The sequence below is a fragment of the Eleutherodactylus coqui genome, chromosome 7 (genome assembly GCF_035609145.1).
Source record: "Eleutherodactylus coqui strain aEleCoq1 chromosome 7, aEleCoq1.hap1, whole genome shotgun sequence".
Lineage (NCBI taxonomy): Eukaryota > Metazoa > Chordata > Amphibia > Anura > Eleutherodactylidae > Eleutherodactylus > Eleutherodactylus coqui.
Window position 1 is genome coordinate 5,478,317 of NC_089843.1, and position 19,428 is coordinate 5,497,744.

Below are 19,428 nucleotides of genomic sequence, written 5' to 3' on the forward strand. Positions count from 1 at the left end.
GTACAGGATAAGTAATGTATGTACACAGTGACTCCACCAGCAGAATAGTGAGTGCAGCTCTGGGGTATAATACAGGATGTAACTCAGGATCAGTACAGGATAAGTAATGTATGTACACAGTGACTCCAGCAGCAGAATAGTGAGTGCAGCTCTGGAGTATAATACAGAAATCAGACACTGATGATATTGATGCTTGCATGACATTAAGGATGCACGATAAGAAGTCACCGTTTGCACGACACAATGATGTGGTGTAGCAGGGCGTCCAGTACGGTGGGTACGTTTGAGCAGGTTATAGGGCGCACTGCACTCAGCTGTCACGTAGTTTTGCTCTGACTAGACCACTGCTGGTCATCCGGACTACATCTCCCATGAATCCTAGCGCTTGCCGACGTCTGACGTCACACGTCTGGGCGGAGCCTGGCGCTCCTCCTGCTTCATCCCAGAGAGTAGCGGTAGCAGCCGAGAGATGAGGGCAGAAGGAGTCGGGGAGTCCCCGCCAGGACTACAACTCCCGGCACCCCCCGCGGCGGGGGAGACCAACACACCGCGGAGACTTGACATGGCGCCGGACGACCATCCGTTTGTTTTGGGGAGACCGCGCTTCGAGCAGGTAAGTGTCCGTGTGCTGCTCTTCCACAGCCGGCTTCTTCCGCATGACACATCCCTCTACTGGGGGGCGCTGTGTTTTGCCGGTTGACTCCACCTCCGCGTCCTGCTCTGCCACGCCTGATTGGCTGCGGTGATTGTCGCTCAGGATGAGGGAAGGCTGTACGGGAACCGGGAATGGTCATGATTGGTACGTTCTACTATTAGTGGGCGTGGTTATTAATGAGGGGGCGGGAGCTGTCAGTGAGAGACGGTCAGTATGGGGATGCAGAGTGTGAGCTGTCCTGTGTATAGCGGTGTGGGATAACCCTGTGCAGAGGACATCACCTGGATATACGTAACCTGTGTACGCTGGTATATACGTCCTGTAGATTAAGATCACCTGGATACGCCGGTATATATGTGTCCTGTATATTAGTATAACTGTATACACTGGTATATTAGGTGTCAGGCATATTAGCTCACCTGTATATTAGGTTCCTGGATATTGGGTCACCTGTATACGCCGGTATATATGTGTCCCGTATATTAGCTCACCTGTATACGCCGGTATATGTGTCCTGTATATTAGCTGTATACGCCGGGTAATATACAGGTGAGCTAATATACGGGACATATATTACCCGGCGTATACAGCTAATATACAGGACGTATATACCGCCGTATACAGGTGAGCTAATATACGGGACATATATGTGTCCTGTATATTAGCTCACCTGTATATTAGGTGTCCTGTATATTCGCTGTATACGCCGGGTAATATGTGTCCCGTATATTAGCTCACCTGTATACGCTGGTATATACGTCCCGTATATTAGGTGTCCTGTGTATTAGCTGTATACGCCGGGTAATATGTGTCCCGTATATTAGCTCACCTGTATACGCTGGTATATACGTCCCGTATATTAGGTGTCCTGTGTATTAGCTGTATACGCCGGGTAATATATGTCCCGTATATTAGCTCACCTGTATACGCTGGTGTCCTGTATATTACCTATATACGCCGCCACAGGTTGTCCTGTAGAGCAGTATACAGGTCTGTATACGCCCCTCAGGTGCCGTGGTATTTACGAGCGGGGTGCGGCGCGGCCTGCGGTCACTCGTCATACAGGTCACATCGTATCTCCCGCTCACGTCGGGTTTTTCCTGAATTTGTACGCCAGCTGTTTTTTCTTGGTGAGTTACGAGGAAACCTGAGGGTCTTCCAATGATCTCGGGGGTCCTCGGGCGAGCAGTGGTAATTGCGGCAGCCCGTCGCCATGTTGCTCTCTACTTGGTGGTCAGCCACCACCCTATAGCATGGGAGGTTCACGGATTTCCACCCCTAGAGGTGAGACGCGGTGCGGCGGAGGTCTGCGGCGCGGCGGAGGTCCGGGGGCAGTTACATCACTGTCCTCACTTGTAGTTTGATGGACCGTTCTGTCCTCCCTACGAGTGGAGCATCAGTAGACCGGCAGATAACCTTCCCTGCAACACAATGACGGTGGAGACATATCCACTGTTAGCCTTATTGTAAGCAGAGGTAAAACGGTAGAGTGAAGAAGTAATACACTTAGCAATATACACTGACATGGCAGGACATAGAATATGTTACATATAAGAGGAGGCGGGCAGCATGTAATACAGCCATGAGAGGTGATAGGCGTGCGGATACACCAGGACACGTAATACAGCCATGAGAGGTGATAGGCGTGCGGATACACCAGGACACGTAATACAGCCATGAGAGGTGATAGGTGCGCGGATACACGAGGACACATGAGAAGACAGGCAGCATGTAATACAGCCATGAGAGGTGATAGGCGCACGGATACACCAGGACACGTGAGATGACAGGCAGCATGTAATACAGCCATGAGAGGTGATAAGCGCACGGATACACCAGGACACATGTGAGAAGACAGGCAGCATGTAATACAGCCATGAGAGGTGATAGGTGCGCGGATACACCAGGACACATGTGAGATGACAGGCAGCATGTAATACAGCCATGAGAGGTGATAGGCGCACGTATACACCAGGACACATGAGAAGACAGGCAGCGTGTAATACAGCCATGAGAGGTGATAGGCGCGCGGATACACCAGGACACATGTGAGAAGACAGGCAGCATGTAATACAGCCATGAGAGGTGATGGGTGCACGGATACACCTGGACACATGTGAGATGACAGGAAGCATGTAATACAGCCATGAGAGGTGGTAGGCGTGTGGATACACCAGGACACATGTGAGAAGACAGGCAGCATGTAATACAGCCGTGAGAGGTGGTAGGCGTGTGGATACACCAGGACACATGTGAGAAGACAGGCAGCATGTAATACAGCAATGAGAGGTGATGGGTGCGCGGATACACCTGGACACATGTGAGATGACAGGCAGCATGTAATACAGCCATAAGAGGTGATAGGCGCGCGGATACACGAGGACACATGGGAGATGACAGGCAGCATGTAATACAGCCATGAGAGGTGGTAGGCGTGTGGATACACCAGGACACATGTGAGAAGACAGGCAGCATGTAATACAGCCATGAGAGGTGATGGGTGCACGGATACACCAGGACACATGTGAGATGACAGGCAGCATGTAATACAGTCATGAGAGGTGATAGGCGTGCGGATACACCAGGACACATGTGAGATGACAGGCAGCATGTAATACAGCCATAAGAGGTGATAGGCGTGTGGATACGCCAGGACACATGTGAGAAGACAGGCAGCATGTAATACAGCAATGAGAGGTGATTGGTGCGCGGATACACCAGGACACATGAGAAGACAGGCAGCATGTAATACAGCCATGAGAGGTGATAGGCGCGCGGATACACCAGGACACATGTGAGAAGACCGGCAGCATGTAATACAGCAATGAGAGGTGATGGGTGTGCGGATACACCAGGACACATGGGAGATGACAGGCAGCATGTAATACAGCCATGAGAGGTGATAGGCGCGCGGATACACGAGGACACATAAGAGATGACAGGCAGCATGTAATACAGCCATGAGAGGTGATAGGCGTGCGGATACACCAGGACACATGTGAGATGACAGGCAGCATGTAATACAGCCATGAGAGGAGATAGGTGCGCGGATACACCAGGACACATGTGAGATGACAGGAAGCATGTAATACAGCCATGAGAGGTGGTAGGCGTGTGGATACACGAGCCCAGAGCCTTACCCTCCGTGTGATACGGACATTGGTTTCTGGATTACGTTTTTGTCCAGCTCCTGACTGCGACCTCTCCCCCCTGGTGGCCACTCTGTCCCACATTCCCTTCGGGGCACCTGCTGTCTTTGGTGACATCTGGGGACCTCCACCTGCTAATCTGACGTCCTTGTGGGTGCTAGGGGCGAAGAACGGGTGGATTTCTTAGTCTTTGCACCTCAGTTTAGCCGATGCCACTGGACAGGGGAGAGCTTCCTGGTTGGGGGGTCTCGCCCCTGAATGTGACTCCCATTTCCCACTCTTCTGCCACTGCAGGAGTCGCCTCTTCCCCACAGTGATGTCACCATGAAGGGAGCGCTGGCTGCTCCTGTGTGGTCAGCCCACCATTCATTTCAATGGCGCCGCTGGCTACCGGCAGAATCCCACTGACAGTGACTGGAGCGCTCGTGTGCCTGTGAGTCCATTCTGTCTCCTCACTGCTGGGGGGAGCGGTAACCCCGTGGCGGGTTTCTTACCCCCCCCTGTCAGACCCACCAGGGCAGGTTCTTTAACCCCTTGAGTGGCGGGTTTCTTACCCCCCTGTCAGACCCACCAGGGCAGGTTCTTTAACCCCTTCAGTGGCGGGTTTCTTACCCCCCTGTCAGACCCACCAGGGCAGGTTCTTTAACCCCTTCAGTGGCGGGTTTCTTACCCACTCCCCATCAGACCCACCAGGGCAGGTTCTTTACATGGGCCAATCATTTAATTTCAACTAATTTCCCAGTCTCGTTCCATAACTTTTTCATTTTCCCACTGATACGGCCGTATGAGGGCTTGTTTTTTGCGGGACAAGTTGTACTTTTTGATGGCATCATTTTTGGGTAAATATAATGTATTGCAGAACTTTTGTAAAAAAATTTGTAGAGAGATTGGGGGGAAAAAAGAAATTCTGTCATTTGTCTTTTGGATTTCCTTTTTACGGCGTTCGGCGTGCAGAATAAATAGTGCGATAACGTTATTCTCTGAGTCACATGATCCGGTGATATCGGGTTTATACAGGTTTTATTTTGCTATTTTTGTACGTTTAAAACATTTTTTTCTTAAAGGTTTGCTTTTGTGTCTCCACATTCCAAGAGCCGTAATAATGTTATTTCCCATCGCCAGCGCTCTAGGCGGCCGTGTTTATTGCAGGATGAACTTCAGGCTTCATTTATCTTAGGGCGCATTCAGACGACCGTATATCAGCTGGGTATTCACGCCGACCGATATACGTCGTCTCTCTCTGCAGGGGAAGGAGGCTGGAAGAGTCGGGAGCAGGGCTCTGAGCTCCCGCCCCCTCTCTGCCTGCTCTCCACCCCCTCTCCACCCCTCTGCACTATTTGCAATGAGAAGAGGCGGGATAGGGGTGGGGTTAAGTTCTGTGAATTAGCTCCACCCCCATCCCTCCTCTCATTGAAAATAGTGCAGGGGGCTCTTCCAGCCTCCTCCCCCTGCAGAGGGAGACGCCGTATATCGGCCGGCGTGAAAACCTGGCTGATATACGGTCGTCTGAAATAGGCCTAATTTTTTGGGACATGTAAAATTTTTATCGCTTTTTATTCCATTTTTCTTCTAGTTGCAAGATAAACAAAATCTGTAATTCTGGCTGTTTTTTATTTTTCACTGCAGTATAAATAATATATTATAGTTATTCTACCGGCCGCTACGATTATGCCAATACCAAATTGTAAGAGTTTTTTTCTTTTTCACAACTTTTTCACAGTTGGAAAAAAAAAAAAAAAAAAGCAATAAAAGTTTAAATCTCCCCCTTTTGCCATATTGATGATAAAAAAAAATCTAAATCGTGAAAGAAAAATACATATTTGGTATCGCCGCATCCGTAAAAGTCCGATCTATCACAGTAGTGCATTATTTACTGCAGACGGTGAATGTAGTCCGGAAAAAAAAAATAAAGAACGCCACAAATGCACTTTTTCAGTAACCCTGTCTCCCAGAAAAAATGCAATAAAAAGCGATCAAAAAGTCGTATGTATTCCAAATTAGTACGATCGTAAACTACAGGACGTCCCGCAAAAAATGAGCCCTCGCTGAACTATGTCGATGAAAAAATAAAAAAGTTATCGCGCGCAGAAGATGGCAGAAAATAATTTAAAAAAATTAAATGTCTTTGAAAAAAAATACAAACAGTACAGCAAAAAAAACCCTCTACAGGTTTGGTATCGCAGTAATCGTACCGACGCGCACAATAAAGCTATCAGGTCATTTTTGTTGCAGTTTATGCGCCGTAGAAACAAGACGCACCGAAAGATGGCGGAATGTTGTTGTTTTGGTTTTTTTCCATTTACTAAATCCTAAGTGGAGTAAAAAGTTTTTCAGTACATTAAATAGCACCATGGAAAAATACAACTAGTCCAGCAAAAAACAACGAGCCCTCATACAGCGATGTCGATGGATGAATGAAGGAGTTATGATTTTTTTAAACAGGAGGAGGAAAAGAAGAAAGGGGGGGGAGGGAGGGGGCCGCGTCATTAAGGGGTTAAATGTACTATCTTCCTTCTCTGGGTCATAAGGACGCAGGGATATCACATGTGTAATTTTGTTTTTAATTTTTTACAAAGTAAAAAATAAGAAGAGAAGTAAAGGGGTCCAATGGTGACAGCCCTTTACATGCTGGAGTCACATAGACCGCGGCATGTAAAGGGTTAACACAGCAGAGATCGGAGGTTTTCTCCATTCTCTGCTGTGTAAAGCTGGTGCCTGGCTGTCTTCTGACAGCCAAGTACCAGCTCTCCCTGCCATAGAGACCATCGGCTGGCTTCTGAGAATTCGATGGTCTCCATAGGAACCTGTAAACAAAGCAGTGCAGGACTTTGAAAATGGAAGCGGGAAATTGACGGCAAATTGATAATATCTTCCTGCTTCTTTTTTCAAAGTCCTGCGCTGTTATGTGTGGGACTGTGCAGGCAGAGCGCACTGCCACAGCTTATGGCATTGTTCTTTGCAGGTCCCATAGTGATACATAGCCCGGAAATCTTCTGGGCTATATCGCTATGGGCAGTGGAGCTCATCCCGGAAAATTTCCGGGCGTGCCACTCAAGGGGTTAAAGGCCCTCTTACAGGGAACAATTATTAACAATCGTTTAAATGACCAAAAATAAAAGATAATTGTAAACCGGGCCGACGATGGAATAATGACCGATAAGTCATGCAGACGTGATGATCGCCGTTGGCTCGTTTGGTTTAATATCGCTCGCTTGTACAATGAATGTGAAGGACTGAGTGATGCCGTGAGCAAACGAGTGAACTCCGACATGGTTGTGTGTAAAGGCAGCCTTGGCCCCCTCCGTGTGGTTGTGCTGTGGATAGGGGAGGACCTCTCTAATGATGACTGATGGAGGATTTCCCCAGCTAGACAATGCAGAGACTGACCCCGCTAGAGTCCTTGACACGACCCTCCGGCCTTCTTTCTACACCACTAAGGATCTCCACACTGTTGGAAGCTCTGTTGCCGATTCTGCCGCATTTGATGGGAAGTTCAGTGCTCAAGTGTCTTTCACTATGCAAAGGGCAAGATGAAGCAATACCTCTACAGCGCCACTTATTGAAAGGCATCATTTCTGCAAGTCAATGCCGGCCCTTTTAACAAGCCCTGTGACAATGATTGGGAATTGTGAATCTGGTTTTGGCTTATAATTCCCAATCATTGTCGCAAGACTTGTTAAAAGGTCCGGCGTTGACTTGCAGGTATGCTGCCTTCCAATAGGTGGTGCTGTAGAGGCATTGTACCATCTCTCCGTTTTACATATTTCCCAGAGGAGCATAGCTTATAAGTCTCCTCACACCTTCTAGGTGCTCTAACTAAGGAGACACGATACCCTTCTTAAATCTCTTTCAATAAGGGTGTCCTCCGGCAGCTGCTTCCACAGCCTCTTAGACTACCCCACCTTGAAGTCTATAGCCCGATAACCATGCCCGTACAAGTTGGCAGTAGGATCAGAAAACCTATCCGGTCCTTGCATTCAGGCAGTAGCCATAAGTGTGAGAAAAAGGTGTTCCTCTGTTACTGACTTCTCCAAGAGCTGATTACAGATGAGATGGCAGTGCTGGTGTCACAGGGGCTTTGACCAATAAATAAAAGCACACAAGGCACAGAGCTGTTCTTCTCAGTGATTGGTCAGTGTGCGTCACGCCTCAATGAAAACAACTTTCAGAAGACGTGTTCTAGAGCTACATGAAGCTGGAATAAACTTCTAAGCTCCCAGGTGTCCATCAGTCCATGGTTATGGTCTATAGATGGAGGACATTCAGGACTGATCTACTCTCCCCAGGAGCGTCCTGTTATATCACTCCAAGAGTACAATGGGGGTCCTGAAAGAGGGGCTGAAGAACCCAAGAGGGACAGTGGAGGACCTACTGAAGAGTCTGCAGGCTGCAGAGGCCTCTGTCCATGCCTCCTCTACTTGATAAGGACCAACTATGGGGATCATGGAAGTTAACCATAAGAGAAGCAGAAGGCCAATAACACATTGTGACCCATCTCAAGTTTGCCCGAGACCACCCGGATGCTTCCTAATGTTTGTGGGAAATGTTCTAGATGGATGGATGGATGAGGCAAAAGTGGAACCGCTTAGCACAAATAATGTTGGAGGAAAAATAGCGCCACAGTGCACACATACCGAAACCTCAGCCCCTGTGAAGCTGGGCGAAGGGGGCATCATGGTTTGGGGCAATGGGGTTGGAGCGGGGCATCGTGGTTTGGGGCAATGGGGTTGGAGCGGGGCATCGTGGTTTGGGGCAATGGGGTTGGAGCGGGGCATCGTGGTTTGGGGCAATGGGGTTGGAGCGGGGCATCGTGGTTTGGGGCAATGGGGTTGGAGCGGGGCATCGTGGTTTGGGGCAATGGGGTTGGAGCGGGGCATCGTGGTTTGGGGCAATGGGGTTGGAGCGGGGCATCGTGGTTTGGGGCAATGGGGTTGGAGCGGGGCATCGTGGTTTGGGGCAATGGGGTTGGAGCGGGGCATCGTGGTTTGGGGCAATGGGGTTGGAGCGGGGCATCGTGGTTTGGGGCAATGGGGTTGGAGCGGGGCATCGTGGTTTGGGGCAATGGGATTGGAGCGGGGCATCGTGGTTTGGGGCAATGGGATTGGAGCGGGGCATCGTGGTTTGGGGCAATGGGATTGGAGCGGGGCATCGTGGTTTGGGGCAATGGGATTGGAGCGGGGCATCGTGGTTTGGGGCAATGGGATTGGAGCGGGGCATCGTGGTTTGGGGCAATGGGATTGGAGCGGGGCATAGTGGTTTGGGGCAATGGGATTGGAGCGGGGCATAGTGGTTTGGGGCAATGGGATTGGAGCGGGGCATAGTGGTTTGGGGCAATGGGATTGGAGCGGGGCATAGTGGTTTGGGGCAATGGGATTGGAGCGGGGCATAGTGGTTTGGGGCAATGGGATTGGAGCGGGGCATAGTGGTTTGGGGCAATGGGATTGGAGCGGGGCATAGTGGTTTGGGGCAATGGGATTGGAGCGGGGCATAGTGGTTTGGGGCAATGGGATTGGAGCGGGGCATCGTGGTTTTGGGCAATCGTGGTTCCTTCCTCAGGGTCTGGATGTCTTGTGATCATTCAGAGAACAATGACTTGTAAGGTGGATTGGAGCATCTTACAGGAGGATGAGCATCCAGGACCTCCAGCTAAAGAGACGTTGGGTGATGCCACAAGACAACGATCCATACACAAGGAATCAACTTGTGTTTTGGAATGTTAGTGTCCTGACCCTAAGGCCACTTCACGTGGACATATTTGCACGCATAATAGACAGTGAACCTATTGATGTCGGCGGGTTCCTTCCCATATGTGTATTTTACGCGCACCTTCTGGCCCCGCAATAAAGTTAGGCAGAGAGAGCACGATCTACTTGTGCAACAAAGGTCCCCATAAGAGTCAATGGTGATGCGTAAATGTGTGTGCAACATCCAAGAGATGTGAAACGCTGTAACTGCGCTGGATGAAGAACACAACTGGTTAGCCATCCCAATCCGTACGTTTGCCCACGCAGATCAACGTGGCTTGTGGGCAGAAAAGGTGCAGTAAAATACATTTGATAAGCACATAAAACAGCCTGGTATGTAGTACAAAGACGTTACACTAAGGTGTGTTCAATTACACTTACATCCGTGTGAAGCCGTCCTCACCCTATGGAGAGCACTGTGCGCACAAGGCATCCCAGAAATACTGATGAACTGAAACACATTTGTGGGGAGGAAGGTCACTTAGCAGTCGGCGATGTGTGTTGTATTGTCACATGACTTGTCACCCTGGGAACAGATATTAGTTATCTACTGGCTGTCCAAAGAACATGAATACCTAATGCACCGACGAAGGAAGGACAGAAGGGGGCGACTGCAGAAGCCGTTCCTCAGGAGTCCTCCCACGGCGCGGCGTACATCGGGTGCCTCCTCACCGTCTGCCTCCCGTTGTTTGGATCCCATTAGGTGCTTTCTATCTAAACATGCTGAGGATGGAGCTGCGTTGTGCGAGGAGCGACCGGCTCTCTCCAACACAGACTCGCTTGCATTAAATAAAGGCGAACTTTCCTTATGACTGCGAGGAATTCTTCCAACGTCTGCCGCGCATCCAGGAAAGACTCCTTCTCGTTCTGACCACGAGCCCAACGTGGCAGAGGATTTGCCAAGCTGTTAATTTGCTAATTGCTGAACTCAGCTGCTGCTAAATGAGGCTCAATCATATGATTAATTTCTGGGCGCGCGGAGGACGGGAGATGATAGACGTGGACTAGATTCCAGCACAGCCTTCACGAAGGGCTATAATTGGCTGCAGAGGTCCTGTATCCATACGGAGACTCGCTCGTTCACGCCGTTTATGGGATATAGAATAGATGTACTATTCGGTACTGTTGGCTGAATGGCTCCTATATTACAGCCCCCACCCCTTTATTAGCGCCCCGGCCGCCTCATGATTGGCGCTTCCCTGTACGGTAATTTCCCCCCATGACCCTGGGGTGCGGCAAAAAAATTACAAGTTTTCCGCTGATCAGTTTCAGGGTGAGCCCACATTAGATGGGAAAACCCAGCGATCGGAGCGACTTCTAATGAGGCCGGTCATCAATGCTGGACTAGCCGGGGGCTCACTGCCAACCGCGGGGGTTTTCTCATGTAACGGTGTGGAGAGTATACTGAGAATGGCGCGATCGAGGGAAACATCCAACGGAAGGGGATCCTGCGGAAAAAACTCCTCACTGAAAGGGGTCGGAGGAGGATGTCAGGAATCGCTCTGACCAACAGGCTGCACAGTCAGCTAACTACAACGCTGGAGCTCCAACTAACGTGTCCGAACGCACAACTCGCCGTTCCTCCGCACGGATGGTATAACAGCGGGCGACCAGTTCCAGCACCATTGTGTCTAAGAGGAACAGAAAGACTCCAGCGGGCAAAAGAGCGCAAAACTTGTATCCCTGAGCAGCGGAGAAACATCTCCTGGTCAGATGGATGCAGATTTCTGTTGCTGATGGGAGGGCAGAATTTGGCACAAGCAGCATGAATCGCTGACCCCTTCCTGTCAGCCGGTCAGAACATGTCAGCACCGCCATCTAATCTGCAACAACTACAAGAAGCTTCCTGTCCGCAGGGGCCGGTATTTCTGCAGGAGGGCTTCATCACCCAGTGGAATCGGGAGTAATCGCTGCGGATCTGAAGGCCTGAAGAGCCCAACGCCATTAGATGGGGGCTGATAAAGGGGGGGGGGGGGGGCAGATCCATAAAGGGTCCGAATCTGTTGCATCCACATAGTTGACCAGATGAGCGCTTCTATCGGGCCGCTTAGAGGCAACGTGCGCGAGCTGCCATGACGTGTGATGTCCAGTTTGGATTGATGGAGGGGCACGGGGAGACATATTGGCGGCCTCTTATGGCAGACGGTGCAGCTGAGGCTCAGAGATCTTGGCAGGACACTGGGAACGTACGGAGTAAGGATAAAACCCTGCGCCTAATAGGGGAACGACCATTGTTCTCCTACAGGGGGCATTCTTCAGCCTCAGCACGGTGTGTATGCCAACAGGGGAAATGACAAGTCCGTGTTCGCGGCTGTAACCCTTTTTAATGTTGGTTTGTGGTGCAGGATCTGTGAAATGGCGCTACTGCAGAGCGGCACATAAAGCATTAGTGTGGTGTTGGTGAATGTGGCGGATTCCTCTGCCTCTTTAAAGATATATTAAAAGCTCATCCCCAAAAATACTCTGCCCCCCCCCCCCCCCCCCCCTATTCCTTCTTCCCGAAGAAGCTGCCGTGTTACTGTAGACCCCGTCCTGCAGTTCCATCTCAGACATATCTGTAAATGATGGGAGTTGTGGTGATTAGATGGACGGTCACCGGAGGCCCTAAAAGTGGTTCCCCCTTGGCCTATAAGAGGCTCTCAGAGGCTCCTTGTGTGTAGTGACCTCTTCTTCCACTTGTAGAGCTTGTTGGCCACTAGACGCCTCTACGACGCAGAGAAGAGATTTCACCCGTTACCAGAGGGGGGCGCATTATTGGGGTGTGAGGAGCTGGATGGTCGGATTGATGAATTGTCCCCCAATAGCCGATCTGTCCAGACTGTTAGGAGGTGTTGGGGCTAATGGATGGAGGTACACAAGGTGATCGGGCTCACGACGCCCCCTACAGACCACCAGTAATGAGGAGCATCTGACCAGACTGTTAGGAGGTGTTGGGACCAGTGAATGGAGGCACACAAGGTGACCTGGCTCAGGATGCCCCCTACAGACCACCAATAGAGAGCCTCCATGCCTGCCTGTATCACATCTTGTATCCAAGCTAGAGGCGGTACAACAGGGTACTAGAGCCTCCATGCCTGCGAGTATCACATCTTGTATCCAAGCTAGAGGCGGTACTACAGGGTACTAGAGCCTCCATGCCTGTCTGTATCACATCTTGTATCCAAGCTAGAGGCTGTACAACAGGGTACTAGAGCGTCCATGCCTGCTTGTATCACATCTTGTATCCAAACTAGAGGTGGTACAACAGGGTATAAGAGCCTCCATGCCCACCCGTATCCCATCTAGTATCCAAGCTAGAGGCGGTACAACAGGGTACTAGGGCCTCCATGCCCACCCGTATCACATCTTGTATCCAAGCTAGAGGCGGTATAACAGGGTACTAGGGCCTCCATGCCCACCCGTATCACATCTTGTATCCAAGCTAGAGGCGGTACAACAGGGTACTAGGGCCTCCATGCCTGCGAGTATCACATCTTGTATCCAAGCTAGAGGCGGTACTACAGGGTACTAGAGCCTCCATGCCTGCGAGTATCACATCTTGTATCCAAGCTAGAGGCGGTACTACAGGGTACTAGAGCCTCCATGCCTGTCTGTATCACATCTTGTATCCAAGCTAGAGGCTGTACAACAGGGTACTAGAGCGTCCATGCCTGCTTGTATCACATCTTGTATCCAAACTAGAGGTGGTACAACAGGGTATAAGAGCCTCCATGCCCACCCGTATCCCATCTAGTATCCAAGCTAGAGGCGGTACAACAGGGTACTAGGGCCTCCATGCCCACCCGTATCACATGTTGTATCCAAGCTAGAGGCGGTATAACAGGGTACTAGGGCCTCCATGCCCACCCGTATCACATCTTGTATCCAAGCTAGAGGCGGTACAACAGGGTACTAGGGCCTCCATGCCCACCCGTATCCCATCTTGTATCCAAGCTAGAGGCGGTACAACAGGGTACTAGGGCCTCCATGCCCACCCGTATCACATCTTGTATCCAAGCTAGAGGCGGTATAACAGGGTACTAGAGCCTCCATACCTGCTCGTATCACATCTTGTATCCAAGCTAGAGGCGGTATAACAGGGTACTAGAGCCTCTATGCCCTCCCGTATCACATCTTGTATCCAAGCTAGAGGCGGTACAACAGGGTACTAGAGCCTCCATGTCTGCCCGAATCACATCTTGTATCCAAGCTAGAGACGGTATAACAGGGTACTAGAGCCTCCATGCCCGCCTGTATCACATCTTGTATCCAAGCTAGAGGCGGTACTACAGGGTACTAGAGCCTCCATGCCGCCAGTATCACATCTTGTATCCAAGCTAGAGGCGGTACTACAGGGCACTAGAGCCTCCATGCCGCCAGTATCACATCTTGTATCCAAGCTAGAGGCGGTACTACAGGGTACTAGAGCCTCCATGCCTGCTCGTATCACATCTTGTATCCAAGCTAGAGGCGGTATAACAGGGTACTAGAGCCTCTATGCCCTCCCGTATCACATCTTGTATCCAAGCTAGAGGCGGTACAACAGGGTACTAGAGCACTGCCAAGAGTAACATTAGATCTGTGGGAGTTCTTTCTTTGCAGGATCTTGGGTCTGTAGTGGGTCGGGGACGCTGCACGATGCCTCTTACAGGTTCCTGTGAATTGTCATTGAAACTCCTTAGGACCAGAGAATTTTTTTAATTTTTTTTTTTCTGTATTCCAATCGTTTCAATTTTTAATCATTTAATATTTTTATGGAAAAAAGAGTTTGTTTGTTTGTTTGTTTGTTTTCCCCCTAAAATATATATTTATTACATTTTTAACTTTAGAGAAAACTTTTTCTTTTTCTTCATTTCCTCCTCCTTTCCATGTAGTCTCCACAGGGGACTTGAACTTGCTGATTTGCGCGCTTGTATCTATAGTGCCGTTCTTCAGTATGGTGATGTTTGATGTTGCGAACCCTCCTGAGGAATGACCAGTGTTTGCTGCCCATATAAAATCTTTCATCGTGGCCCTCATGAAGAAGTGACCGTGTGCCTTATGACTTGGAGGTCCCAGCTGTGGTGTGGACACCCCTACCCATTGGTCCTGGGATATCTGAGGACTGAGCTCCAGCAGTTTCCCACTTTGGCATCTTAGTGGGGTCCTACCAATGCCACATTACCTGACCACTGCCAATAAGGGGCATTATAATGTGCTTACGTGGATCCAGTGGATGCCCGCCGTCCTCCAGCAGCTCATAGACTTCAACTGTCCAGAAAAGACTTCCAAGATCCAAAGAGTTAAACTTCGTATTTTCACTCATTGGTTTTGGGGTCCCCAAGAACGGAGTTTGAGGGGATTCTGTTGCGCTGGACCCTGGAAGATGTCTCGGAGCACCCTCAGAAGGAAGCGCTCCGGAGTCCCGCCTGACCGGTCACAAGATGCTGTCTTTGGGAAATGCGCAGTTGCAGGAGACAGGATGTTGGCAGCTCGCGCAAAGTGTTCATCTCAAGCTGTATGATTAAGGGAGCGAAATATGTTGCATTATCTTAATCATTTACATTTCATCTGTGTTGATGAAATAATCTCTCAGGAGCATAAAAATACAAGAAATAATAAAGCAGCCGCGCCGCCTACGCATCCAGCCGGCGGGGACAATATGCTGCCACTGCCGAGTTAACCTTTTCCTGCCAGGCCCGGGAGTATCGTTACAACTATAGGTTATGGGGATTTGGCTGCGGACGCCTTCTGGGGGGTTTTTGGCATATAAATGCTGTATTTTGGGCAGATCACTTTTACAATAAAGTGTAACTAAAAATGGTGTACGGTTTCTTCTCTATAACTGCTACATATCAAAATATATAAAAACTGCAAACCGAGTCTCAGTAGGAGATCCGTTGGTGCAGCTGCCATGAAGATTTAGTTTGCCTCTGTTCTCTCATCTCCTGTACCTTCTAATAGGCTGATTTATCACCAGAAAACATATATTATCTGATAAAAGTGCAAGAGAACCGACAATAACTGCACAGTAAGTCCTGCCTCACTGGCGGATCTCCTGATGACTCAGTCTGCAGTTTCTATATACTGTAATATGAAGAAGCTGCAGAAAACAAACGGTACGAAATTATTAAACAACCCTACTGCAGAAATGTATACAAGAATATAACTACTATAATACTGTCCCCTATGTACAGGAATATAACTACTATAATACTGCCTCCTATGTACAAGAATATAACTACTATAATGCTGTCCCCTATGTACAAGAATATAACTACTATAATACTGCTCCCTATGTACAAGAATATAACTACTATAATACTGCCCCTATGTACAAGAATATAACTACTATAATACTGCCCCTATGTACAAGAATATAACTACTATAATACTGCTCCCTATGTACAAGAATATAACTACTATAATACTGCCCCTATGTACAAGAATATAACTACTATAATACTGCCCCTATGTACAAGAATATAACTACTATAATACTGTCCCCTATGTACAAGAATATAACTACTATAATAGTGCTCCCTATGTACAAGAATATAACTACTATAATACTGCCTTTATGTACAAGAATATAACTACTATAATACTGCCCCCTATGTACAAGAATATAACTACTATAATACTGCCCCCTATGTACAAGAATATAACTACTATAATACTGCTCCTATGTACAAGAATATACCTACCATAATACTGCCCCCTATGTACAAGAATATAACTACTATAATACTGCTCCTATGTACAAGAATATAACTACTATAATACTGCCCCTATGTACAAGAATATAACTACTATAATACTGCCCCCTATGTACAAGAATATAACTACTATAATACTGCTCTCTATGTACAAGAATATAACTACTATAATACTGCCCCCTATGTACAAGAATATAACTACTATAATACTGCCCCCTATGTACAAGAATATAACTACTATAATACTGCTCTCTATGTACAAGAATATAACTACTATAATACTGCCCCCTATGTACAAGAATATAACTACTATAATACTGCTCCCTATGTACAAGAATATAACTACTATACTTCCCCCTATGTACAAGAATATAACTACTATAATACTGCCCCCTATGTACAAGAATATAACTACTATAATACTGCCCCCTATGTACAAGAATATAACTACTATAATACTGCCCCCTATGTACAAGAATATAACTACTATAATACTGCCTCCTATGTGCAAGAATATAACTACTATAATACTGCTCTCTATGTACAAGAATATAACTACTATAATACTGCCTCCTATGTACAAGAATATATCTACTATAATACTGCCCGCTATGTACAAGAATATAACTACTATAATACTACCTCCTATGTACAAGAATATAACTATTATAATACTGCCCGCTATGTACAAGAATATAACTACTATAATACTGCCCTCTATGTACAAGAATATAACTACTATAATACTACCTCCTATGTACAAGAGTATAACTACTATAATACTACCTCCTATGTACAAGAGTATAACTACTATAATACTGCTCCTATGTACAAGAATATAACTACTATAATACTGCCCCTATGTACAAGAATATACCTACCATAATACTGCCCCCTATGTACAAGAATATAACTACTATAATACTGCTTCTATGTACAAGAATATAACTACTATAATACTGCTCCCTATGTACAAGAATATAACTACTATAATACTGCTCCCTATGTACAAGAATATAACTACTATAATACTGCCCCCTATGTACAAGAATATAACTACTATAATACTGCTCCCTATGTACAAGAATATAACTACTATAATACTGCTCCTATGTACAAGAATATAACTACTATAATACTGCCCCCTATGTACAAGAATATAACTACTATAATACTGCTCCTATGTACAAGAATATAACTACTATAATGCTGCCCCCTATGTACAAGAATATAACTACTATAATACTGCTTCTATGTACAAGAATATAACTACTATAATACTGCTCCCTATGTACAAGAATATAACTACTATAATACTGCTCCTATGTACAAGAATATAACTACTATAATACTGCCCCCTATGTACAAGAATATAACTACTATAATACTGCTCCTATGTACAAGAATATAACTACTATAATGCTGCCCCCTATGTACAAGAATATAACTACTATAATACTGCTTCTATGTACAAGAATATAACTACTATAATACTGTCCCCTATGTACAAGAATATAACTACTATAATACTGCTTCTATGTACAAGAATATAACTACTATAATACTGCTCCTATATACAAGAATATAACTACTATAATACTGCTTCCTATGTACATAATATAACTACTATAATACTGCTCCCTATGTACAAGAATATAACTACTATAATACTGCTATGTACAAGAATATAACTACTATAATACTGCCTCCTATGTACAAGAATATAACTACTATAATACTGCCCCCTATGTACAAGAATATAACTACTATAATACTGCCCCCTATGTACAAGAATATAACTACTATAATACTGCCCCCTATGAACAAGAATATACCTACTATAATACTGCCTCCTATGTACAAGAATATAACTACTATAATACTGCTCCTATGTACAAGAATATAACTACGATAATACTGCCTCCTATGTACAAGAATATAACTACGATAATACTGCCTCCTATGTGCAATAATATAACTACGATAATACTGCCCCCTATGTACAAGAATATAACTACGATAATACTGCCTCCTATGTACAATAATATAACTACTATAATACTGCTCCCTATGTACAGGAATATAACTACTATAATACTGCCCCCTATGTACTAGAATATAACTACTATAATACTGCCCCCTATGTACAAGAATATAACTACTATAATACTGCCCCCTATGTACTAGAATATAACTACTATATTACTGCCCCCTATATACAAGAATATAACTACTATAATACTGCCCCCTATGTACAAGGCTATAACTACTATAATACTGCCCCCTATGTACAAGTATAAAACTACTAGAATACTGATCCTAAGTACAGGAATATAACTACTATAATACTGTCTCCTATGTACAAGAATATAACTACTATAATACTGCCCCTATGTACAAGAATATAACTCCTATAATACTGCCCCCTATGTACAAGAATATAACTACTATAATACTGCTCCCTATGTACAAGAATATAACTACTATAATACTGCCCCCTATGTACAAGAATATAACTACTATAATACTGCCCCCTATGTACAAGAATATAACTACTATATTACTGCCCCCTATATACAAGAATATAACTACTATAATACTGCCCCCTATGTACAAGAATATAACTACTATAATACTGCCCCCTATGTACAAGAATATAACTACTATAATACTGCCCCCTATGTACAAGAATATAACTACTATAATACTGCCCCCTATGTACAAGAATATAACTACTATAATACTGCCCCCTATGTACAAGAATATAACTACTATAATACTGCTTCTTATGTACAAGAATATAACTACTATAATACTGCTTCTTATGTACAAGAATATAACTACTATAATACTGCCTCCTATGTACAAGAATATAACTACTATAATACTGCCCCCTATGTACAAGAATATAACTACTATAATACTGCCCCCTATGTACAAGAATATAACTACTATAATACTGCTCCTGTGTACAAGAATATAACTACTATAATACTGCCCCCTATGTACAAGAATATAACTACTATAATACTGCCTCCTATGTACAAGAATATAACTACTATAATACTGCTCCCTATGTACAAGAATATAACAACTATAATACTGCCCTCTATGTACAAGAATATAACTACTATAATACTGCCCTCTATGTACAAGGATATAACTACTATAATACTGCTCTCTATGTACAAGAATATAACTAC

At 46.2% G+C, this 19,428-nt stretch overlaps 1 protein-coding gene across 3 annotated transcripts in view; it reads left to right on the forward strand.

The window, feature by feature from the left end:
- The first annotated feature begins 284 nt into the window (after window positions 1-284).
- Window positions 285-19,428, forward strand: part of SFXN5 (sideroflexin 5) — a 425,941-nt gene continuing 406,797 nt past the window's right edge. For all 3 annotated transcript variants that reach the window (XR_010785791.1, XR_010785792.1, XM_066572844.1), the window contains exon 1: window positions 285-613. Coding sequence is in view for 1 of the 3 variants with exons in the window: in XM_066572844.1 (XP_066428941.1) it covers window positions 470-613 (144 nt within the window). In the remaining 2 variants the exon portion in view is untranslated. The remainder of the gene's footprint in view (window positions 614-19,428) is intronic.